Source organism: Pantherophis guttatus, chromosome 1, assembly GCF_059756535.1.
Source record: "Pantherophis guttatus breed Tessera chromosome 1, ASM5975653v1, whole genome shotgun sequence".
Lineage (NCBI taxonomy): Eukaryota > Metazoa > Chordata > Lepidosauria > Squamata > Colubridae > Pantherophis > Pantherophis guttatus.
The window spans coordinates 279,326,829-279,354,018 of record NC_142063.1 but is presented as its reverse complement, the minus strand read 5'-3'; the positions used below and the strand labels follow the sequence as shown (position 1 = coordinate 279,354,018).

Sequence of the window (27,190 nt, the reverse complement as noted above, 5' to 3'; positions counted from 1 at the left end):
AAAGTCAGTGGAGAATGAGTTTCTTCATTTCAGCCAACATCGCACAAAAAGATATTTAGGGAAGTGATTGTAGTGATCTACTTGTTGTATTTCATTTATCTGTTAGAATGTATTTAGATAGGTTTACATAAAATAGAGGGGATCATACTATAGTCTGTTGTCCTTTTCTATAATTCCTTTTAGCTGTGTGACTAGTCAGTAGCTCTTCAGCTTTTTAATTCTATTCTCATTATTTTAATTTCATCAAAACAAAATTTTAAAAAAACTTGTTTTTATCTTTGCTGATTTATAGGCATTCATATTATCAGTCCCCAGACTGTTACTTCAGTCTAGCTTGAAAATGCAACTCTAAGAATTCTCAACTAATAAAGCCAAATTTTGAAGTTCGGACATGGAAAAGTCTGATCTACATAAAATACTTATTGAATTAAATCCTGCATGTAGAACAGCCTGTGCAGAATAGCAAATAATTCTTTAATGTCAGAAAATGGACAATGAGCTGTGCCAACAAATTATTAGCTTAATAGTTTAAGAAATTATTAGCTTATTAGCTTAAAAAAAGTTGGGGGCTTGAAGATGGTGATCTTTTCAGTCTTTCGTAAGAACTTACTTTTACAATAATTTTTGAAAATTTTATTTTTAATTGAAATCAGACACTCTCAGGATTGGTCCAATGAACCTGAAAAAAACTGTGGCACCTTCAACTAAAATGAATCAGCTTAAAGTCTATGGAGATTATCAGTCATCCAGCTAATGATTATCCGAACGGTGCTTTTTCAAAAGGCAACTGGACTTTCTTTGTTTTGCTTGAAGATGTTTCGCTTCTCATCCAAGAAGCTTTTTCAGTTGTTCAGCAGAACTGAAGAAGCTTCTTGGATGAGAAGCGAAATGTCTTCAAGCAAAACAAAGAAAGTCCAGTTGCCTTTTGAAAAAGCACCTTTGGGACAACTCCTTAGAGCAGATGGACCCTCCCGCTTCTATGATGGGATAGGGAGAGCTATTTTAATGAATAATAGAGAGAAGCCACATTTGCTCAAGGTCCAAAATGCTTCTCCTGAAACATTTTTGAAATTTGCACAGCCTTCTACAGACTATTACTGAGCCAAGTTGTTACACTCTCATTTCTGTATCCTTCTGCTTATTTATTTTATTATCTGGATATTATTTCCACCTTAAAGGAAATGCAAGGAAAATGATTTGGAAATTTATTGTAGCAAAATCCTTGAAGCTATCTGGCTAAACTAAACAGAATTAAAGTCTTCTAAAACATCTACAATTTTTATCCTATTTTGCCAAAAACTAAAGCAGTTAGAGGCATTTTGATGCTTTCCCAATAAATGCTGTGATTGAAACGTTATCAAATCACATCTTGCACCAATTGAAATAAAGCCTTGGTGCTTTTGAAATTCAAATTCAAATCAGAATTTGCCAGCTTTGAACCTTGAATCAGTCTTCACTGATTTGCACACATCTATTAGATGGATCTACTGTATCGCAAATTTACATCTGAAACGGCATTAATTTATATTAGTTGTCCAAACTAGAATGGTATACTTTGCCCGTCATTTACATATATAATACTATGATTGGGTGTTACAGGTGGACGAGAAATAAATACGACTCAATAAAAGTAACTGGTAATGAACAAGAATGATTTTTCGTTATTAGGAAATACAATAATAAAGAAACATAACCCATACAGCTTACACAAAGTAATCTATTCACATGAAATCCTGCAGATCCTATAATCACACCAAAAACAGAGTGGTCCTATCTTCTATTTAAAGAGCATCAGAACTCTGTCTGAGATAATCAAATATTCTACTTTCCCTCAGTTTAAAATCTAGTCAAAATCTCCTGACCCAAATCTCCTCCAAGTTTCTCCACAGTCTTCAGAAAACAATATCGGCTCAGTGAAAAGAGTGGAACCAGTTTCAGTTGGGTATGAGGGTTTGAGAATTGAGAAAAAAAAAACACTGAGAACTTTCAGTTGGAGCTTGTTGGAATTGAGATACAGCTTTGGTTCCTGTGACACTGACTCCTTAGGAACTTGATACAGGGTTGTTTTACTGCTGTTCTTTAGGAGTTTGTATATTTTCCTGAGACTCTGTTTGCCTAAATATAGGCATAGAACAATTATAAAACAAATACTACAAAGATAAGGCCACGCTCTAAGCATTCTTCAAATTCTACCCATCCCTGAAAATCTTCAGGGAGAGATTTCACCCTAACCTACCATGAAATGCTCAAAATGTAATGTTCAGCATTAACTATTGTTTACCTCTAATTGCCTATTTTAAGAAAACATGGTCCAATTTCAAAGACATTTTTTCTTCAGTGACATGACAATGTGTATGTTCAGCCTCATCCTTATGCAATGGGTTGGATTAGTTTACATTGAGGAAGTAGACTTATTCACAGAAATTTCAAAGAATAAACATCTCTGTCTCATCCTTAGATCTGATTTGTTCAGCTTTCTTTTGTGCCTGGGAGAAAAGATATTGTTGGACCAAATTTGAGTGACTGAAGATTTCCTAGCCAATATTAAAATTTTCAGGATTACAGAACATCAACATTTTTAAAATGAGGAATACATGACATTCTTTAAAAAGCAGATCCAATAAAGTAATGATTGTAATAAGACATGTGTTAATAGTATTTTTAAAATTTTTCCAGCACTTAAAACATCAATTATAAACCTAAGCAGGATGTATATATTGTTATATGATGGCATATTTTATTAATGTCTGGGGGGAATTATTAGGGAAAGAGCTGGAACAGTATTCATCCCATATGATTCTGATTCGAATATAAACTGAAATTTCATTTTCACCAAAGTATAGTATATTGGCAAAGGTAGATGTGCCTTTAATGTTTTTTTTTAATTTAAACATATTCTCTTTCATCCTTCTAGTACTTTTGTTTTCCAATTGCTTCAATGTGATACCTGAAGAGGAATCTGCTAGCATTACCTCTTCATTTATGATTTTACTGTTCTGACTTGACCAATGAAAATAAATGGATTGAAAACAGCTTCACGTTATTAGGGATACACTGGCTGTTCTTCCAAAAAAGTTTAGAAACTCTGTCCATACACACCTTTGAGTTTTCTTTACAGCCTTTTATTATTTTCCCCAAACTACCTTGTTTCTCCAAAAATAAGACCCTGTCTTATATTTTTTTGAACCCTGAAATAAGCGCTTGGCCTTATTGCCATGCGCTCAAAAGCCCAATTGGGCTTATTATCAGGGGATGTCTTATTTTTGGGAAAACAGGGTAACAAAGTACTAGCTAACAAACTGTTCAAGGAGCAGAGAAAGGGGGAATCTTTTTTTCTATGCTTTTTATGTGACATCCCATGCCTTCCTTTTTCGCTTGTTAAAGAGGTAATAATATTATATCTGGACATACTCGGATTAAAAGCAACCTAAATCCACTGAATTTGCTATTATTCAGATTTACCGCTCAGGTTCTTTTATAGGAATCAATCTAGAAGACCCCAATCTGAATTTAGTTTCCCTCCCGCTGTATTCTCACCTAACTAGAATGCCTTTTCTTGTATAAACTAGTTTCAAAAGGCTATAAGTATAATTATAGATTACACATTCTGATGAATTTATATAGCAATGCCTAGTAAATTTTAGCACTATCTACCTTTATATTTTATTTAAACTATCATTGGAGTTAATTTTGTGTTTTTGCATAGCCTGGTGGAACAGTCTTAAGTCTAATTTTTTTTTTTAATTTGATTTGTATGCCGCCCTTCTCCGGAGACTCAGGGCGGCTTACAATGCATTAAGCAATAGCCTTCATTCTTTTGTATATTTTATATACTTTTGTATATTAATTGCTGGTTATACACACTTACCTGATTCTTAAGGAAAGAATAGCAAAATTTGGAGAAAGAGCCACAAAGGCATCTGTTCAAACTGGACTTTGGTGACATTGAGCAAGTGATGGCAAGATCTCAGAAATACAGAACAAAAGGCTCTGTCCTACTTTGCACCTAGCATAAAATTATTCGGGGCTTTCCAGTTTTAAAATTAATCTGAGGGGGAAAAAATTGGACACTCATTTATCTCTACATATCCAGTTACTTGTAGTGTTTGATTTAGATCAGGGACAGCAGTTCTGCACTGAAATTTTGGGGAAAGGAGGAATCTTCCAGCTATAAAAATATAAAGATTCCAGGTTAATTTCTTTATTCTTGAATAAGGGCTTCAAGCAAATGGCAAATGGAAAATAGAAGGCTATTTATAGCATATAATAATATATAACAAAATGGATATATCTGTTTGGGATTGATTTTCTCATCTACAATCCATATATTTTTCTATGTTCAGAAATCCTGAACAACAGCCTGTGAACAGCCCTTGTCAAATGCCTTGTATTACTGCCGCACTCTATTTAATAAAAATAAACAAATAAATAACATAAATAAAAAACAGTTCTTCCTAAATATGCACATTCATCAAGACCAAAACCTTAGTACTAAGCTCAAGTGAGGGGGAAAAAACGCTGCAGGAAATTTCCTAGGACAGAACAATTACTTGCACTTAATCCTAACCTCTTCAATGAGTGACATTCATGCCATATTATTGTTAGCATTGCATGTTAAGCAAGCAAATTTTCAATCAACTTGTGTTGGCTTTACCACAGACACAGATGTTAGGCGGACTCCTTTGTTCATAAGGTTCTCATTATTAACTCAAACCAAGCTGAATATTTGACTGAAGGAAAGACCATATCATTGTTTTCAGATTTCACTCTATGACTTAACTGAACTACATCTGCCAGCTTTAGAAATACCAAGTACTTCTTGGCGCCAGTACTGGCGCCTCGATCTATGACTACCAGCCTAAATGCTTCAACTTGAGGAAGTTTAGTAACCATGAAAACAACATAAGAAAAACGTAAATTGTAATTAAAAATTGCTCACAGACTGACAGGGTGCACCAACATTTGCACTGTGTTGAATTTATTCCACCAAAAAAAAAAAAAAAAAAGCAAATAGAATTCACAATTAAAATAGGTAGGTTAGAAAAGCCAGAAAGATGTTTTTATGATTTATGAAGTCTGCAACATACTTGAAACCATATTTATTTAATAGGTAAGCTAGCACTTTGCCGCTCGTTTCCATCTGCTTTAAATCTATTATAAGACCTTAGGAGGCAAGAAGAATACTCCAAATATAAATATAGCTCCACTTTTCACCTTTTGCAAAGCTAACTTTAAGTGGAGAGGGAAGAATTATAGACACCTCCAAAAGTGCATGTTTTCAGGACATTTTAAAAAAGTATTTATTGCAAAATAAAACAAATGAAACTTCAGTTTTAATTGACAAAATGATAATCATAATTAAAAGTCACCAAATTTTAAATTCCAATGGTAGTTTTTAAAAGTTGCAATCAGCAACGCTCTGTTTTATGTAGGAATCCTTCCTGTACAAACTAAAGAAAATTCTGTCCTTCGGGCCAGTCACAATTCCTTTCAGGGAGAAACATATCAGAGTAAAATGTCAGTAAATTATTCATAAAGAGGTAGATTTGGGGATAAATTTAAGATCTAGACTATTTAATTGAAATATCTAGATTTATTAGTTGAATATAAAATGATACTTTATTACCAAAAGTTATTCTTTTGTTAAAATACCAGAAATTATTTTCAATAGGAAAATAAGAAGCCACTTGATTAAAAATGTATCTCGCTTACCATGCTGTATATCTTTCATGTCTAAATGAAGACTGGACATTAATATACCAACTGCTTGTGATCTTTTGTTGCTTAATAACTTGACAACCTGTCAGGGAAAAGAAAAATGTATTATTTTCCAAATAATAGCTAGCAAACATGCATTCCCAGCATTCACATTATAAATTTGAAACACATATTATTTATTATCATTTAGCATACAGCATATCATACATAGACTAGCAATATATATTAACATTGTGACACACAAATTATATTGAATAAATATAGTAAAATGATGGTTTCTGACTCAGTTTAATAATACATCTGATAGTTTTTAATTTTGTGAAGAAAACATGTGTGCATAATATATTAAAGAAATTTCTAAGTGTCTCTGTTACAAAAAAAAAAAAAAAAACCCTCTCCACAAGATGAAAATATACTATTTTAAAAGCATATATACTTCTATTATTTCTTTGATCTCATTGGGGTTAAGAGTAGCAATCAATATTTCAGGTAAATAATAATAATTAGTACACAACCAGACAAAGAATAATTTGGGAGGTGAATCAACATATTTCAAATAATATTTTACCCACATTTAAGAGACTCATCAATCTATCATAACTGACTGATGGTAATTGTAATTCATTTAGGACTACACTATCAGCATAAATCTGATCTATATTCATGCAACATATATTCACATGTTATTCTATGCTATCCATATTTTCAATAACTATTTAAAATCAGTTTCTAAAGAATTTTCTCCAATACCCTGATGTTGAATGTAGCTTTCATAGATTAATAGAGCTGAAAGTAGTCACTGACTCCCACTGACATTCTTTTATTGAATACCAGAAGCTGCTGGAGATTTTCTATGGTTAGTGTATACATTGTTTAAAATATGAAAGTTAATTGCATTGTTATAATTAATATAATATGTAACATGGCTGAAGTTTGACTCAAATTCAGTAATTTATAGTCACTTAATGGAACAGAGGCCAACACATCAATATCGCTTTATAATATGAAATAAAGTATTCACAGAAACAGAATTCGAAGAACTGCAAAGATCTATCCAGGGAAAGAAATCAAAGCAATGCCAGAAATAGTTCAAATTTTAGAGGAAGATCAGGAGTCAAATCAGTATAGAAAGGAGGTGTGCTGGCTCAGTGGCTTAATGATGCTGGAGATGGTCTCTGCTCTGTTCGAGCTCGAGTCCTAGCATTGTATGGCAGGTGAGCTCCCACCACTCACTTCAGTCCACTTAAGAGTTCAAAAGCATGTTCTATGCAAATAGGTACCACTATGGTGGAGAGACGAGTTGGTGCTCCGTGCAGGCAGTCAAATTGTTGCCAGCTCTTAACTTTCTTGGTAAAGGCACCAATCTATGAGGTGGCTCCATGGAAGGGAGGAGACTTAGGATAATGCTGCAGGAAGAGCCATTTATCTTTTTTTCTGGTGCAAGACAAGCTTGTCATCCTGTGGTGCACCTTGGGAAGTGTGCGAGTGTGTCCTACAACAAACCTGGTACATTGGCAGCCATAGTACTACTCTGCAATAGCATTGCAATCTCCTGGCTAATATAACAGCATCAAATATAATAATAATAGTAATAGTAATAGTAATAGTAGTAGTAATAATAATAATAATAATAATAATAATAATAATAATAATAATAATAATAGGAGGAGGCGGAGGAGGAGGAGTAATGCTGGCCCAAACCAGGCACTCTCTCCTCTGCCCTCTCCTCAGAAAGAACATAGTGTTCTAAGGAAAAAAGAGTTGAAACAAAGAATAACTGATATCTTGAACAGCAACAGAATAAGGTTGTGGGTATTGAAGCGTGCACCAAAGAAACAGCTAGCACGAGTATTAAAAGATGCCCATACTGTAACATCAGATATAAGCAGCAAGTGACTGTAAGAAACAAGCCAACTAATGTAGAGCATGGCGGCAGGTATAATTTAATACCCTGGATGCAAAATTAACAAACAAGAATAAAAGCCAAGCAGTGCGCCACCAAAATGGAAGTTAAAGCTAGAAAAGTAGATCAGCAAACAAATATCAGATGCACATAACTTAGAACAGATGAAAGAAAAGAAGCTGAAGATGACCAAGAAATATCACCTAGAAACAAGGAAAATTAAGAAAGCACAGAAATAATAAAGCAGCTAATAACTGCTATAGTCAGGAAGATGAGCAGATATGAAGCTTGAATTCCATGCTCTAGGTAGAATCTCTAATTTCAATCAAATTGGTAACTTTTCTAACAATCCATTAAAGGAGAGACTGCAGTGAATCAGTGAGTACTCGACCAAAAAAAGGGACAACTATGGGACAACTAAAGAAATACAACAAGAATGCATCTTGGATAACGGAGGTGGATAAGAATTTTTTAAAAAGCTGAAATGAAGAAAAACATACGCAGATACTCCTCGACTTACGACCACAATTGAGTCCAAAATTTCTGTTCCTAAGTGAGACAGTCATTAAGTGAGTTTTGTCCCATTCAACAACCTTTCTTGCCACAGATGTTAAGTGACTCACTGCGGTGGTTACATTAGTAAAGCAATTGTTAAGTGAATTGGGCTTCCCCATTGACTTTGCTTGTCAGAAGATTGCAAAAGGTGATCACATGACCCCAGGACAATGCAACCGTGATAAATACAGGTCAATTGCCAAGCATCCAAATTTTGATCACATGACCCTGGGGATGCTACAATGGTCGTAAGTGTGAAAAATGGTCATAAGTCATTTTTTTCAGTGCTGTTGTAACATCAAACACTCATGAAATGAATTGCTGTAAATCGAGAACTATCTGTAAAAACAGCAGAAATGGTGGAGAAAAGACAAGGAAGATTAAGAATTATTCAGTACCAGGTAAAGACGACCCGCATGATTGTTGCTGAAATATCTGACTGATCTACATCCAATGACTGCCAAGCAGTTTAACAACATACCACAAGGAGGTGAAATTGAAGACTGGTGAACATCTAGCAAAACTTACCTGATAATGAAATATCCTATCAGAAAGGCAGCACCACGCAACTATAGGCCACTTATCAACAACTTTCAAATGGCTAACTGATGTGATAGCTGAAGCAGTCCAACAGCATCTGGTTGAAAAAAAGCTCTTTCCACCTGAGCAGAAAGAAAATTACCCAAAGAGCAGAGGAAGAAAAGATCATATCCTAACAGACAAGATAATTTTGAAAAACTGCAAGAGAAGGAAGACCAATCAAATGTAGCTTGTCACATGATTGGATAATCAAGTATCTAGAAATAACAGGAGCCAGGAGAAACATCAGCAGCTTTTTGCAAAAACCAGTGGCAGTACAGAAGGCACAATAGTCCATGGTGATTGACTGGAAGAAATTAATATCAAGAGAGGAATATTTCAAGGAGACTACTACTATCACTACTACTGCACTGACAATAATACTGATCCAGTCAAATCATGGCTATTAAACATTTATTTATTTCATTAAATTTAAATTCTGCCCATCTCCCCGATAAGGCAACTCTTATCATAAGAGTCATAACTTATCATATAATACACATCTGCCAAGCTTTACCACTTCCTTTACATGGATAATCTGAAGCTGTATGGAAAAACACCATCTGAAATAGAATCACTGCTCAACACTGTCCATATATACAACCAAAATATTGCAATAGAGTTTGGATTGACAAATGTGACACCCTCATCATCAACAGGGGAAGCATAATGAAAACTGAAGGAATCAAGCTGCTCTATGGTAATAATATCAAGAATCTGGATGAAGACAATAACTACAAATACCTGTTGTGACCTAGACTTACTGAGTCATTAAAACACATGAGTAGTCCCAAAAACCTCTTTTATTGGAAAAGCTGTGAATTACTTTCATTCACAGCTGAGTCCCAATTAGTTGCAAAAAGTCCTTCGGGATAAGGCTGATAATCATCCACCTTTATCTCCCTTAACACACTGCCAAAGACCTACTTGGCAAAGCCACACAGAGACCAGAATCAAACAGAGATGCCGACTGGGAACAGGATTAACAACGTTGCTTTCCTGCAAAGGGCCCATGTGCCTTTGCTCATCTTTTAAGCCTTATGGGAGGGGCCAATCATCTCCAGGCCTTACCCCCGAGTTGTCCCTTTAGTTTTAACTGTTCTTGCCTTCTGGCAGCTCTGCGCATGCATGCACTAGGAACAGGCTCCTCCTGTTCTGCTGCCTCTCTGATGTCTGACTCTGGAGGCTCCGGAGTCCATGCATAACTCCCAGATGGCCCTGGCCCCATCTCTGCCTCCGATGCAGAGCCCTCGTCCGAGCCTTCCCCAGACTCCAGGACTGGCCCATGTTCCTCCCCAGCCTCCTCACTGTCTGACTCCGCTGCCAGCTCCCCAGGCTGTTGGCGGACCACAACAATACCTGGGAACTGTTCAAGCTAACATCATCAAGCACACTGAAAACAAGATGAAGGTTAGAAGTGAGTATATCATAAGGAGGAAGCAAATTTTAAAATCCAAACTTAGTGAAGGAAATACCATCAAGGCTATTAACACCTTGGCAGTTCCAATCATTAGATATACTGTACAGCTGGAATAGTGGACTGGACTCAAACAGAATTAAAAGCTCTAGATAGGAAGACCACAAAAATAATAACAATGAATCATACCCTTCATTCATTCACACTGCAATATTGACAGACTCAATTTACCAAGGAAAACAGGAGGGCTTGGAATATCGCAAGTACACCAGACAGTGGAAAAAGTAAAAAGGACAGTGAAGAAGATGCTAGTACATAATGAAGATTTTACAAAATACCAAAGAGATCAAACTAGCCTATAAGAAATACCGAATGAAGAAAAGAAAAGAGAACCAGGTAAGGCACAGGTGTCAAACACGCTGTGTCATGTTGCCATCATTAGACATTTTGTGACGCTCTCCCCCTTCGCGGAGTTGGGGTGGGTGTGGCACATTGTGACACATCCAGCCCATGGGCCGCCAGTTTGACACCCCTGAATTAAGGCAAAGTATTATATGGCCAGTAGATTTTTAAAAAAAGCAGGTAACAAGATCTGGCCAATGGCTAAGAGCAGGAAAATTAAAGAAAGAAACAGAGGGGCTCATTCTGGCTGCATAAGACCATACTTTCTCAAGTTATATTTCTGCCCAAGACTCAGATTTCTTTTATAGTATCTTACAATTGTCTTGGTAGTGTTTTTTCCTCCTGTTACTCAAGATTATTCCTTCTGCCCATTACACTCAGATGAGGATTTAATTAATTAATATATCCTCACTGCATATTACTCCCAGCACCCAAGGATAAACAACGTCCCCAGACATTAAAACACAACAACAACAACAACAACAACAACAACAACAACAACAACAAAGCTCTTCTCTCCATCTTCCACAAATGTCTGTTTTCGAAGAGCTATGTCTTCAATGTCTTATGGAAAGAGAAGATGAAAGACTGCTATAAATAAATAAAATTGGCAGAGATGAATTGGCCTAATACCATCTCTCAATCCCTGGCTTTCATTTCTTCCTGATAAACATGTTTGGGAGCACAAGTACTGAGGTTTAGCTTTCCATCAAGGACACTATCTTCTGAACTTTAATAAAAAAAAAGCACTGACATATTTTCAGAAACACGAAGGATTTATTTTTACAAGAAGTGTTTTGGGGTTACACATTTATTTTATTTGTTGGAAGTAGCATACTTCCAAGTGCAGTTTAATAATTACTCTGGGCCATTTGTAAAAACAAACAAACAGACAAATGTACAAATGCTTTCAAAGGAAAAATAAAGTAGATAATTATGAACAGCTAAGATTAAGAACTGGGAAAGACACCATGATTTTTTAAAAAGAAAAAAACCAAATATGAATTCTAGTAGTAGGCTTTTCTTGCGAACTGACATTTAATTAAAAAAAAAATTACAAATATATAACAATAAAACATTGCCTAGAGTTCTGGAGTTAAAGGTGCTCACCAGCACAGAAGAGATAACACATGATACAAAAATCATTTCCAGACATGATGGTTCTTAAATTTAAATGAGGCTGCCAACCATGAATGAATGAGTACCAAAATGGCTAGTAAACAGGAATATAGCAATATTTTTTTTTCCATTTCTATGTTAATCAGTGAAGTGTTTGTTCATTCTAGAGTAGTTAATGTTTGAATTCAAATACTTGCAAGCAGAAATATGCAAATGATGGTAGAGAAACAGATATAATCACACAAACTTAGCTTCTGGTACGAGTTAATCTAAGTGAATCCATATCTGATATGAACCCATATCAGATTGAAAATGAAAATGAAATTGTCAACCCTGATGTGCTTCACTCTCTCTAAGATACTGTGTTCAAATTCATTTCAGGCACCAGATTTTAAAGAGGATTCAGAAAAACTGGGACAGGTTCATAGAAGAGGACTGAGGATGAGCAGAGGACTAAAACGAAGTCCTGTGAAGAGGAAATAATGGTGCTGGGTAAGTTTAGCTTTGAGAAAAGATGACAGAGAGATGCTACCGCAGCATTCTTCAAATACTTGAGATGATGTCACATAAAAGAAGTTTAAGACCTGTTCTCTTTGACCTATATTCCAGGACAAAGGAAAGGATTTAAATTGTAGTTTGTGATTAAAGGTTAAAAAGCTTCAGAACAGTTCACGCTGGAACCAATTCTACTGAACTTCTCCTAGCTGGTTGCTTAAAAAAAAGATATGCAGCTATCGGTCCAAAATGGTTTAATTTGGATTTCTGCCCTGAGCAAGGGATTGGACACATTGGCCTAAATTGCTTTGTCCATCTCTATTTTCTTGAAATGAAGTAAACACAGGAATAATGCAAACGACACCAAAAGAAATGATACCTTGTGATAATTTAATAAAGCTCAGCTTGGTGACCTTTAAGCCTAAAGCAGCCCAAAATAGTCAAATATATTTTACAACTACCTCTTTGGGTGCTTTTATAACTACATTCATAAAATAAAAATCACTAGAGAAAGAAAAACCAGACATAAAAACATAAAGAGAGGAGACAAATTACACCTTAGGGGTTTAGATAGTTGCAGCCTTCTTAGTTCTCGGCCCTCCTCATTATATTATTGCTTCTTATTATTGCTGATGCAGAAATTGGCTGCTATCATGTGCAAATGTGCAACAGCTACACTGTTTTAGGAAGACCTCACCTTCACTCTCCAGCATCCCCATTTAAATGAATCATGTAACAAATAATTGGAAAGAGCTCTGTTCAAGATTACAAATATCAGTGAAGATAAATACCAGGTAGATTAATGCCCCCCAAAAAACCCCTTATGTGGCACAAAACAGGTTCTTACATACTTTAAGAAGTGATATACTATAATTATTATTGAGCCATGGTGCCACAATGATTAGAGTGCAGAACTGTAGGCTACTTCTGCTGACTGCCAGTTGCCTGCAATTTGGCAGTTCAAATCTCACCAGGCTCAAGGTTGACTCAGCCTTCCATCCTTCAGAAGTGGGTAAAATGAGGAGCCAAATTGTTGGGGGCAATATGCTGACTCTGTAAAACTGCTTAGAGAGGGCTGTAAAGCACTGTAAAGTGGTATATAAGTCTAAATGCTATTGCTATTCAATAGAGTGAAGATAAAATCCTCAAATTCTTTGAAGAACCTTAGAGAAGGCAACAAACATTTCTTAAAACAAACATTTTGTTTATAGGACAGCAAAAGATCTTTTATAAAACTATACAAACTAAGCTATATGTTTAGTTCTCATCTGTTATTTAAAAAGTTTCATAAGCCTAATTAATTAAAAAAAAAACCTTTGTAGAATAGTAATTGCTTTTGTCACCAATAAATATAACGTTAAATGTTTCCTGAAATTAAAAACATTTTGAATGAATACTACAGTATTATTTTTCCTCCAGCACAGTGGCTGCAACAATACATAGCTAATTCTCAAAATATGAATATTAGCATAAAGGCCTAAAGCTGTTCCCACAATTAGAAATAAAATAAACCCATTAACTGTGGCCACACAAGCCTACAGGCTACAGACGGGAGACGCCATTGAACTGAGCAACTACAAAAGTTTGCTATTCAAATTGCCTCAAAATCAAACCATTGTAGACACAATACAGATCTCCTTTTTTAAGTTAAGAATTTGGAACAATGTTTTAAAAACAACTTTTAAAAATATAAAAGAAGCCTGAGATATTATCAGAACATTAACTTCTATGACCAAGTTTCTAGCTGTTGAGTGGCCCTTATTGTTGATCAGTAAACAAACGACATGCCAAATTTGTTCCCGCACAGATAACACAAGCAAAAAGAGTCAAATACTTAAGGAGACATAATGCAATGCAGATGTTACATAATTAAACACTTGTAGAAAAAGAAAGTGCATCCTTTTACTCCAAAACAATAGCAACTTCCTGAAGAATTTGTTTTGAATTAAATTCTTTCGGAAAGATATTTCAATGTAGTTCTTAATTGATAATGTCTCAGAATTATTATTCATTTTAACTAACCAAATTATTAGTTGATTACAATTTTTATAAAACATAGTTCACAATGCAACAGTCACATATTTACAAATGTATATGTTTGTGTTCAGGCTTTCAAAATCTGGCACATAGTACTTTTTTTTTCTAAATGGATATCCCCAAAATTTACTACCAATGTTCTACATTTGTATAATGTTATTCATAATGAAATGTATTTGCTTTGACTTAACAGATGTGAATTTAACTATTGTGGTTTAGTGCTACATGTTAAATAGTCTACTATTTTTTGTTAATAAAACATGGTTAAACATTCTGATTTAGCATGTTGCATAAAACCAGCCAACCTCTCACTCTTTCACACCTCTCATATTACTGAAGTGTTGTCAGACTCAAGGCCAAAGATGACACAACAAAATCCAATCAAGTCCAATCCTTGTTTTGCTTACACCTAATGTAGTCCACGTACTATAAATATTACCTAGCTAGAAGATGTATTTGGAGGTTTTTAAAATTAATTTACATAATATATTTTTAAAAAAATTGTGCCAACACAAAATATTATCTAGCTGATACATTAATAGGTTAAATGATGCAGTTTTTCTAATGTAGGGACCTTAACCTTATGAGAATTTCCTTTCTCATACTGCAAAACTCTACATTCAGGCTAAGATAATATAGCAAAAAAGTATATTCATTTTAGCTGCCTTAATTTTTGAAATATGAAATTTTAAAATTTATTTTGTCTTTGGTATCAATTTAAAATTTGTCATGTAAAAGCTTGACATGTTAAGAGCTGGAACATTAACATGTTAATGTAATATTAGATAGAATTTATAGGAATTCTAATACAAACTTAAACTGATTATTACATGCTAAGGCTGCATCTGGCCATCTCTGTAGTCATTAGAATCAATCAGGTTTATGTACATGGGAATGGCCAAAGAAATGCTTGTTTGTTTATTCAATTTGTATGGAAGCTCCTCTCAAATCCATGACTCTGGGTAGCTAATAAAACTTAAAAACAAGGTAAAAACTATATTACAAAAGTACAAATAACATATATAGTGGAGCAGCCAAGAAAAACCACCAGCAACAGCAATTAACAGGCTTATGTCATAATTGTTCAGTTGCAAGAGTGGATTGCTGATATGTGTTTTCTATCATTTTTTTTCAGATAATTTTATTAAAAACTACAGATATAAAAAATAAATTACAATACTAACTACAAAAAATACAAACAGAGGAATACAAAAAAAAAAAAAAAGGAAAAAGGCAGTAGTGGGGATGCTATGTGACAAAGGAACAGAGAAGAAAAAAGGAAAGAAAAACAAAAAACAGCTTTCCCCTTCATTCCAGCAGATAATAATAATTTTAATAGCTTATCGCCATCTCCAAATAACACATATTCTTTCTTCTCTGCATAACTTATCTCTTAGAATAAGAAAAACAAAGTCCAAATACTCTATCAATCAATTTTTGTCAGCAAAAGTCCAGTAACTGCAACCAGATGTAACTATTTTCTTTTAACCTTGGTTGCCCAAGCCATTTTTTAAAAACTTCCCTGATTTTTTTAAAAAACAAGTATTCTTTAACCCCTTTAAAAAAACAAGTCCCTAAGATGTTTTCTATTATTTAAATTAAAAAGCTATACTAGTCATTTAATAGACAATGTTGTTTTGGATTTTCTTGGAGTTGGATTCTAACATCTTTAACAAAAAAAACCCAAGTACCTTTGTGGTTTTAAAATAGTGCAAATGATGTAAAGTAAATATCTAAAGAGAAAAAAAGACAAGCACCTAAATCTCTTTGAAGGAAATGGGCAGTCTAGGAATGCAAAATATGAATGAATGAATGAATGAATGAATGAACGAACCTGAACATAGTATGACAACAGAGATATAAGAAACAGTACTTTGGCTCCATACTTTCTTTTTTTCTTTCCATCTACTACCAAATGTTTCAAGAGTGGGGAGTAAAAACTTCCAAATAGTAAGCAGCATTTTGGGTTGAATTTTTTTCCCCAGCAGCGAAGAATGTATTTCCTTTGCAATTCAGTTAGTGATGTCACAACTTTCCCTTATTGAATGATAACAAATATTTTTCGATGACTTATCTGATACTGCATCTAACTCCTATATCTATGAATATATCTTCTATATCTACACTCTATTCTAAATTTGAACTGTTAATAAAAAGAAAAACGGCCCTTTTCCAACATGTTGTTCTCTTTTCCTACCCTCTCACCCTACCCACCATCCACTGCCTGATATGAAATTCTTTTAAACAGAGGTCTTCCAATTGTAAGCAACCTTTCATTGCATTTTTGTCATTAAGATTGCAGCATTTCAACTGGCTGGATAAAAGAAATACATCACATGTGTTGTTTTAAAGAACTAATCCCTAATTAATATAGAACTGCTCTTGTTAATGCTTCTTTGTATGACATTGGATGAAAGATTTCTCATATTGTTTAGATTCACATATACAGCAATAAGTAAAAATAAGCATCATGTTCTACAACAAGAGACAGAGCAAGACAGATTTAAACATTTCACTAATTAGAAACAATCAGAGAATCCTCAGCTATAAAAAAATATCCAAGCAAGTGAATAAATGTTTTCAAATTCTGATTTTAAACTAAATTCCTTGTGCAGAATATCATTAACTATGTTTAGTTAAAAAAACTAAACATAGCTGATTATTAGTTACAATACTAGCAGCATTTCACTCTGTGACAGAAAGAACCCTAAAGAGAAATCTTTAAAAGTCTCATCCATAGCACTGCAATATTGCATTTGCAATATTACATAAAAATAAGAGCATGATGCCAAAAATACTAATGCACACAGGAGGGATGGGCATTACGGCCCCCTTCTGAATATAAAATTTAATTCTTGTTGTGATGCCTCCATTAACATGTTGCAACATTTAAATGTTCCTTATCTCAGCTGTAATGAATTACTGTACTTTCTTATTAGGAGTGGTATTGGCTCTATATGCATAAAGCTCAATGCAGCTATGCTTTGGATTATGAACTGTTTCCATACTACTGCATACTAAAAGTTTCCTAATTACTATCTATGACTTGAAGACTGTTCTGTGTACACATGAGGATTCTTCATCCCATCCATCACAAATCTCCCACGCATATTCCCAAGCAAACAGTGTTTATTTTATTGATGCAAGAACTGTGAGCAACAGCTCATCTTTAAGCACATCTAATAGTGACAGGCTGAAATGTGGCAATTCTGTGATACCTTGGTACTCAACTGCTTTGAAACTCATCAATTTGGTACTCAACGCATTTTGAAAAGAAAATTTTGTCCTGGTACTCATTGTTTATTTGGTACTCAACAGACTAGCTACAACTTGTCCATGTCCAGCTGCCTTGTGATTCACTACATTATTCCTTATGGGAAAAATTTGTTCGGTACTTATTGTTTTTTTACACACATTGTGCCTCCTGGAATCAGTTAACGATGAGTACTGATGTATCACTGTACCATTATAATGCCCTTTTTTTACTAGAAAAAAGTAGCCCCTGTTTATATTTATTTATTTAGTTAGCTAGTTCAATTTATATGCCGCCTTTCTCCGGAGACTCAGGGCGGCTCCGGAGAAAGAAATATCACACTGAATTGCTGGGAAAGGCTAGTATCATATACCAAATTCATTAGTTACAACTGAGTTTGGAGTTTTAGTTTTGACATCAAGAATCTTAACATGCCACTCTTTTCTCATATGTATTTTTCTGAACCTCCAGGGAAACATCTAAAATGTAGTGGATCAACCTTTTCCTCATGGTATCATCATGGTGAATTACGGCTGTGATGGAGAAGTCTCTCCAAAAAGTGGTGACCCATTTCATCACTTTTTCAGTATTGCTTTTGTTAGATATTCTTCCTTTGGAGCATTTAAAAAAAAAAATCACAAGCCAGTATCTTGATCATTGATACAGCATCAATATTCGTAAATGTGATATGGAAATGTTAAAAATGATTAAACAAAAGTCCCTCTCATTGTACATTGCCTCTGGTCTTTCACCATTTAACCAAGTTGCTCATTAGAGCATAAGAATCTGGACTCTACAGTACTAGTCAAAGATATAGCAGAAAATCTTTACAAATTTCATTATTTCTATGATTGTAACAGGAGTGATTGATTATCAGATTGCAGACTTCTTTACAAGACAAATGGTCAGGGAATCTTTTTTCTTAAAAAAGATATTCAATATAATTCCTATGCATTATTCACATGGTTATGTGGTTATGTGTGTGTGTGTGTCTGTATGTGTGTTTGTGTGTAATATATATTGGGTATATACATATTTATTTATTTATTTATTTATTTATTTATTTATTTATTTATTTATTTATTTATTTATTTATTTATGGTCATGTAGTGTATATTGGAGTGGTGACCCTTTGAGCACTGTAGGCAACAAAATTTCATTTTAAGGTATACCAATTAGTGTACATTCAAAGTGACAATAAAGTTTGTTCTGCTGTGCTCTGCTCTGCTCTATTCCATTCCATTCAGAGGTGGGCGGCGCATGAATTAACAACCAGTTCATCCGAACACCGAAAATGTGAGCTTGTGCGCACTCTAGCTTCGCTCGCACGCATGACTTCCATGCATGCGCGTGGCCTTCTGGACATGTGCTTTGCTCACATGCGCTTCCACACATGCACGCAGCTTTAAAAACACAGCTGAATAGGATGGCATAGCGCCAGGGTGGGCAGGCAAGGGTGGGCATGGGTGAGCGGGCCCACCCACAGCTCACAATTACCGATTCGCCCAAACCTGTCTGAACTGGCTGAATCCCACTCTTGATTCCATTCCATTCCATTCCATTCCATTCCATTCCATTCTTAACGAGCAGGTGGCAAGTCCAGCTAGGGACCTTTGTACAGGTTTGTGTGCCAGGTTCTGCCCAACACTGGACGGGGAGACCTTGCTCATCGTCACTTACGTGTTATGCTATTTCCTGGTTCAATGACTGTAATATACTGTATATAGAACCATTCAGAAATTACAACTGGTCCAGAATGCAGCAGCATGTACAGCTTTGCCCATAATTGGTGTAGGAGCTGCACTGGTTCCCAGTTTCTTTCTGGGTGCAGTTGAGGGGCCTGGTTATTACTCTTAAAGACCTGCATGGCACAGACCTTTCCCTGAGGATAGCTGCCTATTCTACCAGGCTGGGTAGAGCAGCCCTGCTCCAGATCTCTCCCTTAGATGTTGTCAACTAGTAAGATGGGGCTTCTGGTCTGTGGAATACCTTCCCCCCCCCAGGATCAAGGAAACCCCCACTCTTCTAGCCTTCCAGAAGAACTGGAAGAGCTAGCTTTTCCCTCAGTCAATGGTATCCTGTAAGGGTGGAGCCAAACATCTGCAATTATGTTTTGGTTGGGGAGTGTTGTTTGGTGTACTATGATTTTTTTTCTTTTTTGTATATTGGCTTTACTATTCTGTTGTGTTTTCTCACTGTTTGGGAGTCACCAGAGCTTTGATATATAAGATGGGTAGCTATACATGTTTTTAAATTTAATTAATTGCATTTGATTAATTACATCAAATTCTCTTTACAGGTAGTCGTTGACTTACAACCATACATTTAGTGACCATTTGAAATTACAACGGCACTGAAAAAAGTGACTTATATGACCATTTTTACCCTTACGACCATTGCAGTATCTCCATGGTCATGTGATCAAGATTCATTGGCTCATAGTTATGATGGTTGCAATGTCCCAGAGTCACATGATCACCTTTTGCGACCTTCCGACAACCAACGTCAATGGGGAAATCAGATTCACTTAACAACTGTGTTACTAATTTAACAAGTGCAATGATTCACTTAACAACTGTGGCAATGGGGCAATAAAATGGGGCAAAACTCACTTGACAATTGTCTTCCTTAGGAACAGAAACTTTGAACCCAGTCGTGGTTGTAAGTCAAGGACTACCTTCACTGTACATCAGCACCATATTCCCGCACACATTTATATTTTTATCAGAACTCAATTACATTTTCAATAAACCTGTTTTGTAAAAAAAAAAAAAACCATGTCCTTTTAGAGACCTTTCAGGATATTCTGCTCCAAGTTTTAAAAATATGCTTTAAAATAATACAATAAAATGCTTACTACTGCAAAAGAAAACAAATCCTGCCAGACATCGAAACCACAGCCCCTAATGTTTAACCACAACTACTGCCTGCCTATTTAATCACTGTTTGCAAAACACAATTCAGTAGCCATCATTTTATTGTTTGCAGAAGTTTGTGTTTCTAAATTTCATGTTAAATAAACTTAAAATGTTACAGACACATTTATTTGAATGTACAGTGTGCCTATCATAAATAAAATTGTAAAAAATGCACCTTTCTTAACTAGTAAATCATTTAATGCTATGTATATATTAAAAAAGTCTATAAAGCAAAAGTGAGTTCTATACAGATCTATTTGAAAGCTGAGCAACTGATCTAACAATGTCAGTTGTGTACTTAACGGAAGTACAGATGCTCCTAATAGTTGGAATTCCTACTTAATTTTATTTTTAAAAACAGAAATACTGTATTCCAATTCCTATTTCCAGCTGTTCTACATTGATATATTTTCAATGCTAAAATGTAAATAAGCATCTTTATAATTTAGAATTCCTAGAAAGAAATACCAGTCTCACAGTCCCAAAAATTAATGAATTCCATGAATATTCATTTAATGACGTGCTTACCGCCTTGATAAAGCCACATGCTATATTTGGCCAAGAATGCTACTTTGCCCTGTGTATTATTACACTGCCAGATGTTAACTCAATACAAAAGATAAATTTTGTTGTGTTTCTAACATTTAGGTGCAAATTATCTATGAATGGGCTCAGGTCAGTTAAAAGATTCTTAGATGGAAGGCTGGTCATCTGCCTGATCCCTTGAACAGTCATTAGCAGTCATGAAAAATTCTAGGTCTGAGTAGAAGAAGAAAATTAAAAGGGAAATAGTATTTCAAAAGAAGAATATAACTGTTCAAGAATATAACTGATTATGTGCCATCAAGTCAGTGTTGATTCTTAAAAATCTCATTGATTTTCTCCAGCAAGATCTATCCTCAGCTTGGTCCTTCGGCTCTTTCATCTATTGGTATAGTGTTACCTCAGGTTTCTCCACTAATTGTAATTATATCAGTCTTATATGCAAAGTGCTTTTGACCAACAAATGTCTAAAAATAGTAAAATCAAGTAAAAATTGAGAATTCTTAGCTTTCTACACATTATCACCTTATATTCTAATTACTAACTAAATCCTGAGTAAGACTAAATATATTAAATAATAAGCATGAATAGCAAAGATTTATAGATTCACACACCATTTCTTTCTAATATTTGGCACTCAAACTGTTAAAACCAATATCAAGTAAAATATAAATATTTCATCAATAATTTTCAACAATTAAAAGCAGGAAAAACAGTGAAATTATTATTATTAGTTTTCAATATTTATTCAATTGGCCATATTATGAGAACCCTCAATAAATTCTCAGTTTATCCATCAGTACCCTAAACCTGATCAGAGCCAAGAACCAATAAAAAGAGATTCTTCTCCCTCACCTATGTTTTGCTATTATACATCTAATATCTACATCATATCTTCTCTCTATTTGATTTCTCTCTGTACATTTGATTTTTAATTTTAACATTTACTTTCCATTTCTATTTATTTTATTTATTTATTTATTTGATCAAATTTCTATACCGCCCTACTCCCGAAGGACTCAGGGCGGTGAACAGCCAAGATAAAATACAGATAATACAAATATTAAAAATCCCTTAAAATTATTAAATATTTTGGCCAAAACACAAATCAAAACACCCAATTTCTAACAAAATTCATATATTTAATATAGCACTGTTCAAAACTATTTGTTTCCACTGAATGTATCTCCCTCTCCCTTCAGACTGCTGCACGAAGCAGAGATACTCACAGATCATGCTTGCTGTCTTCCAGTAGACTTAGCCAAAGTTTTCTAATTCCCCCTAAAGAAAAGTGCAACTTAATACTCACTTGTTTATTCTTTGTCTTGGTGATGGTATCCGAAATAGGTTTCTTCCTCTCTTTAACAGCTGTTTTAGAAAACAGTTCTTCAAATTCATGATAATCTATTGAAGGCTCTTCAATTTTTTCCCACACAAGTGAAGCACTAGAATCTCTAAAGTTAAGCAAAAGACCTATGTAGGACAACATCAGACTGAATAGTCACAAAATGGTGGAATGAAGATAGATGAATTATCAGTTTCATTGCTAAATTCATTTTTCCAATTGAAAATGGACTACAAAAATATTGAAACTTTCTGATTCATAAAAGAAATATTCTGCCAATTTCCTGCACAACATATAAATAGTACTTTTCAGTAGGATCTATATTTATACTAGAATAATAGATATACATGCAATAATTTATATATTATCAGATTCATACTGAAGCTGCTTACCATGATTATTGCAATAGTTGGGAAAAATAATAATATGTGGAATAGTAAACCAAAAATATAATTGAGGGGAACAAAAAAAAAACATTCTCAGAAAATATAGCATGAATTTTACATAAAGCATTGTCTGGTAATGATAACTATTAAGACTTCCTATAATTTTCAATAAGCACCATCAACTAGTGCATAGCTCACAGATTATCTCAGAAAGAAATTCATATTGAGTAACAAGGATTTTTTTTCTCCCAATTTCTTGAGATTTTCCTAGCACATACCTTTATCCTTGATCCCATTTAAGAGAAAATTGATATAGGAGAGCTTGTCAATGGTTTATAAAAATAGGGAAAGGGAATTGTGCACATAGTAGTAGATTAAGAAAGGTCAGAAAGAAAGGGGAATCCAGATTAGTTCTCACTTCAGTTTCCAGTTTCTCCAAATACTGTATATATATATATATATTCTGAATATATTCTGAAAATTAATCCATCATACCATGACCATATACAGAAACATCCATGCCCTGTAATAGCTTTATCCACCCACATTAGGAGCTACAATGTCCTTTTCACAGCCATTCATCCTCATCTTCAGACTTTTCTCTTTTTACTTGATAAGCCTAGAACTTATTTTTAATGTGAAAGTAAAGAACATGTATAAATTAAGAACTGGGTGATTTGTCTGAAAATATGCTTGGTTCTCTACATTGCACAAGATATATTGATTTGAGGGCACAAATTCCACTTAGATAATGGATGGGAGATTTACATTTCAGAAATGCCAAAAATCAATAAGACACTCAAACAAATAGAAGATACAAGGTTCTATCATGTATGACCCTCATCTGAAACGTTTCTTCTCAAGTAGCCTCGCTGAAGTTGCTCTCCATCTCTATAGAACAAATCTGTGAATTTTTATTATTCACAAGTATAACACAGAAAAAGCATTTTCTGCAAAATGCAAAGTTTGGTATTACGAAGGTTTTGATATGCAAAGTTTGGCATTATGAAGGCCTATAACACAGATTTGTTCCTTAAGCTATAAAGAGCCTATAAAAAAGTAATAATCTTCTGAGCATGTGTAAATCATTCTTTCCTTAAAACCACTTGGTCTTCTTCATGAGAAGAGTGAAATTCCAGCTTATTCAATATATGTCATTTTTTATTTGAAGGTAAAAGCACTGCCTTTGAAACTGAGCACCAGTTATAAAACATCCTTGTTCACTCATACTAACTTCTAGCAATTCCAAACCATTTCTGCTTCTCTACTGTGTGCATAAGTTCTCCTCCCCATATCAGTCTTCAAACTTGCTACCAGAGGGAACTTTTGGATATTTTCAGACAAATGGTGGTAATAAGGGTTTTTGTTTTTTTGCAGGTGGGAGGGAAGTTGTCCAGATTGTTCATGGAACAAGTCTGTTATTGGTTCATTTCCAACCACCATCTGGACATATGTTTAGGTCTGCTAAAATTTAGCCATGCGCACATAAACCTCAGTTCACAATAGGTTATCTTCATATGACTGCAAAAAGAGGTAAGGTAAAAAATATAACGAAAGAAACTAGTACTGAGGCATGATGGGTATGAACTGGTCCTTGAGAAAAACCAATATACAAGGGGGAAAAATCCAAATATACCCATATTATTACATTTGATTAAGAAAGGATAATAATACATATTGCTGCATTGGAAAGATAAGTATATCCTGCCAAGAACTATGTGGTAAGGCTATACCACATGGTAGTATTTACCTTTTAAAATATTTAGGATATTATTTCTTCCTAACATTGTTTCACAAAGGTTTAAAAACTAATACAGTGGAAAAGCATTTTAAGCTACAGTTCTGAATTTATAACGCCACAGAAGGAACAATGTACAGACAAATGGCTTACTGTATTTACAGTTTTAGAGAAATTGATGTTACATTTCAAAAGCTTCAGACCAACGTTTTTAACATATCGTTACCTTTTATTATGAAGCTGGATTCTTGTCCAATAAAGAGGCTTCATGGGTCGAGAAGGTTCTATTGCATGCTTTCTGCTACTTTTTTCCTGGTTAATTCCCATGACAAATAAACCGGTTGGCAAGGGAAGAGGAAGAAACCCAGATACTTGTGGAAGACTAGGAGCTGGAGGTGGTGGCATGCCTATTCCAGGCAGAGGAGGAGCTCCCGCCCCAGGCAAAGGGGGTGGAGGAGGCAGCACTGTCAGTCCTTGCAGAGGGGGAGGAGGGGGAGGTCCCCCCATACCTGGCCAAGGGGGTGGCGGAGGAGGGGGTGGCACTCCCATGCCTGGCAAAGGGGGAGGAGGTGGTGGAGGAGGAGGCACTCCCATGCCTGGCAATGGAGGTGGGGGTGGAGGGGGCAGCACTCCCATACCTGGCAATGGGGGTGGTGGAGGAGGGGGTGGCACTCCCATTCCTGGCCAAGGGGGTGGTGGAGGAGGGGGCGGCACTCCCATGCCTGGCAAAGGGGGAGGAGGTGGTGGTGGAGGAGGCACTCCCATGCCTGGCAATGGGGGTGGGGGTGGAGGAGGTGGCACTCCCATGCCTGGCAGTGGGGGTGGTGGCGGAGGGGGTGGCACTCCCATGCCTGGCCAAGGGGGTGGCGGCGGAGGGGGTGGCACTATCCCTGGCAAAAGGGAACTAACTGGTCCTGGCAAAGGTGGAGGAGGTGGAATTCCAGTTACAGGAAAAGGTGGTAGAGATGAGATCTCGGAAGGTAGTCCAGCAGTAGGCAAAGGTGGCATAGAAGAGATGCTTGCAGGAGATAAAGAAGGGGTAGATGGTATCATGTCCATCCCTGTCAGACATGATGGGGAAGAAGTCCTTTTGGTGGGGAATGATGGAGCAGAGGTTGGTACTATGTCAGATGAGGACCCTAAATATCCTGAGGCAGAGAGGGATGAGGGAGGTGACACTGGTGAAGTTAAAAATGGGCCACCTGCCCCAGGCAGGGAAATTCCAGTGTCAGTAGATAGAGGAGCAGAAATGATGGGAGTAGATAAAGATGAGGAATGCTCATTCCATGTTACAGTCTCCATACCCGGAGGAAGATGGGGAGCTGATGGCACAGATTCCTCTTGAAATAAACATGAAGTTTGTGGCATTGTCAATTGTTCCTGGAAAGCATCCAGCTGTACTGATATCCGTTTTGGTGACAGAACTAAAGCTATTTCAGAGCAAAAGGTGGGTTGTGGCTCAAGTGTTGGCAACGGCTGAGTTGGCCCTTGACCTGGATCCCCTTTGAGGTGGGGAGGTGCTTGTGGCAGTGTACTGTCTGAAGGCATTATGTGTGTTAAACAATCATCTGTTGGAGATGTCTGCACAGATGTTGCAGTTATAGTTTTAACTAGAGCACACAATTCATGTTCTTGAAAAGCTCTGTTAGGTAGTCCTTCATGAGTTGGCTGTTCGGTCTCATTCCACACGCTTTTGCTTGAAACCAGTACCTCTGTTGCTGGAAACTGTTTCTCTAGCTCTGCAATTTTTGTTTTTAAATCCTGTATGGTTTGCTCTAGCCGCTGAATTTCATTTGCCCGCATTTCTGATTTCATTGTAACATTTTCCTAGGAAACAAGAAAGAAGAGTCAACATGCAGGAAGAAAATAAGACATCTGCATAAGATCTTTGCCTGATGCATACTAAAACTAACCATATAAAGATAATATTGTATTATCTTTGAATATTTTAATGCATTATGAAAGTCTGAATACTATTAAATACTCAGAATGGGTTATATTTCACACTTTTATTTTAAAAATTAAGTCATATGCAACATATAACATATAGTATAGATATATTATAGATATTATAATATAGGTTTATCTATGCTTAAGTATTTCAGAATCTTGAATTTAACTTTGTTGTTCCACAATTTCTGTGCATGTACATGTTTTATCCTGTTCTTTCAGATTTTTTTAATTCTTTCCAATCCAATTAAATGTTGAAAAGAAATTACCTGAAGGGGTATCCATCCTATTCTTTTAGCACTCCAAAACTAAAATGGAAGGGAATTAAATTTGCTGTGGTTAGGAAAGCTGGGTAAAGGATAATTTCAGAAATAAGCAAGGTTTGGCCAAGGGTTGCAAAAAAAAAAATCTAGAAAAGATTATCTATTACATCCCTATGGAAGAAACAGTTGAGAAGCAGCTTAGAATATTGTTGACTGCTCTTTTCTTAACCCCTCCGTCTTCCTGATCATATGACTTTGAATGGAGATGATGTTAAGGAATTTCATAATAGCAATAGCAATAGTAGTTAGACTTACAGTATATATCGCTTTACAGTGCTTTACAGCCCTCTCTAAGCAGTTTACAGAGTCAGCATATTGCCCCCAACAATCTGGGTCCTCATTTTACCCACCTTGGAAGGATGGAAGGCTGAGTCAACCTTGAGCCTGATGGGATTTGAACTGCTAAATTTCAGGCAGCCAGCAGTCAGCAGAAGTAGCCTGCAGTACTGCACTCTAACCATTGCCCACTGTGCTCAATTCCATAAGCCGTTTGGAAGCTGCTTTTCCTA

General features: G+C 35.6%; 1 protein-coding gene across 3 annotated transcripts in view; it reads right to left on the bottom strand.

Annotated features, from left to right (window-relative positions):
- Positions 1–27,190, bottom strand: part of FMN2 (formin 2) — a 183,907-nt gene that overhangs the window by 97,094 nt on the left and 59,623 nt on the right. For all 3 annotated transcript variants that reach the window (XR_004593074.2, XR_015731460.1, XM_034428275.3), the window contains exons 5-7: positions 24,635–26,235; positions 22,249–22,393; positions 5,713–5,800 (exon numbers count right to left, since the gene is read on the bottom strand). Coding sequence is in view for 1 of the 3 variants with exons in the window: in XM_034428275.3 (XP_034284166.2) it covers positions 5,713–5,800; positions 22,249–22,393; positions 24,635–26,235 (1,834 nt within the window). In the remaining 2 variants the exon portion in view is untranslated. The remainder of the gene's footprint in view (positions 1–5,712; positions 5,801–22,248; positions 22,394–24,634; positions 26,236–27,190) is intronic.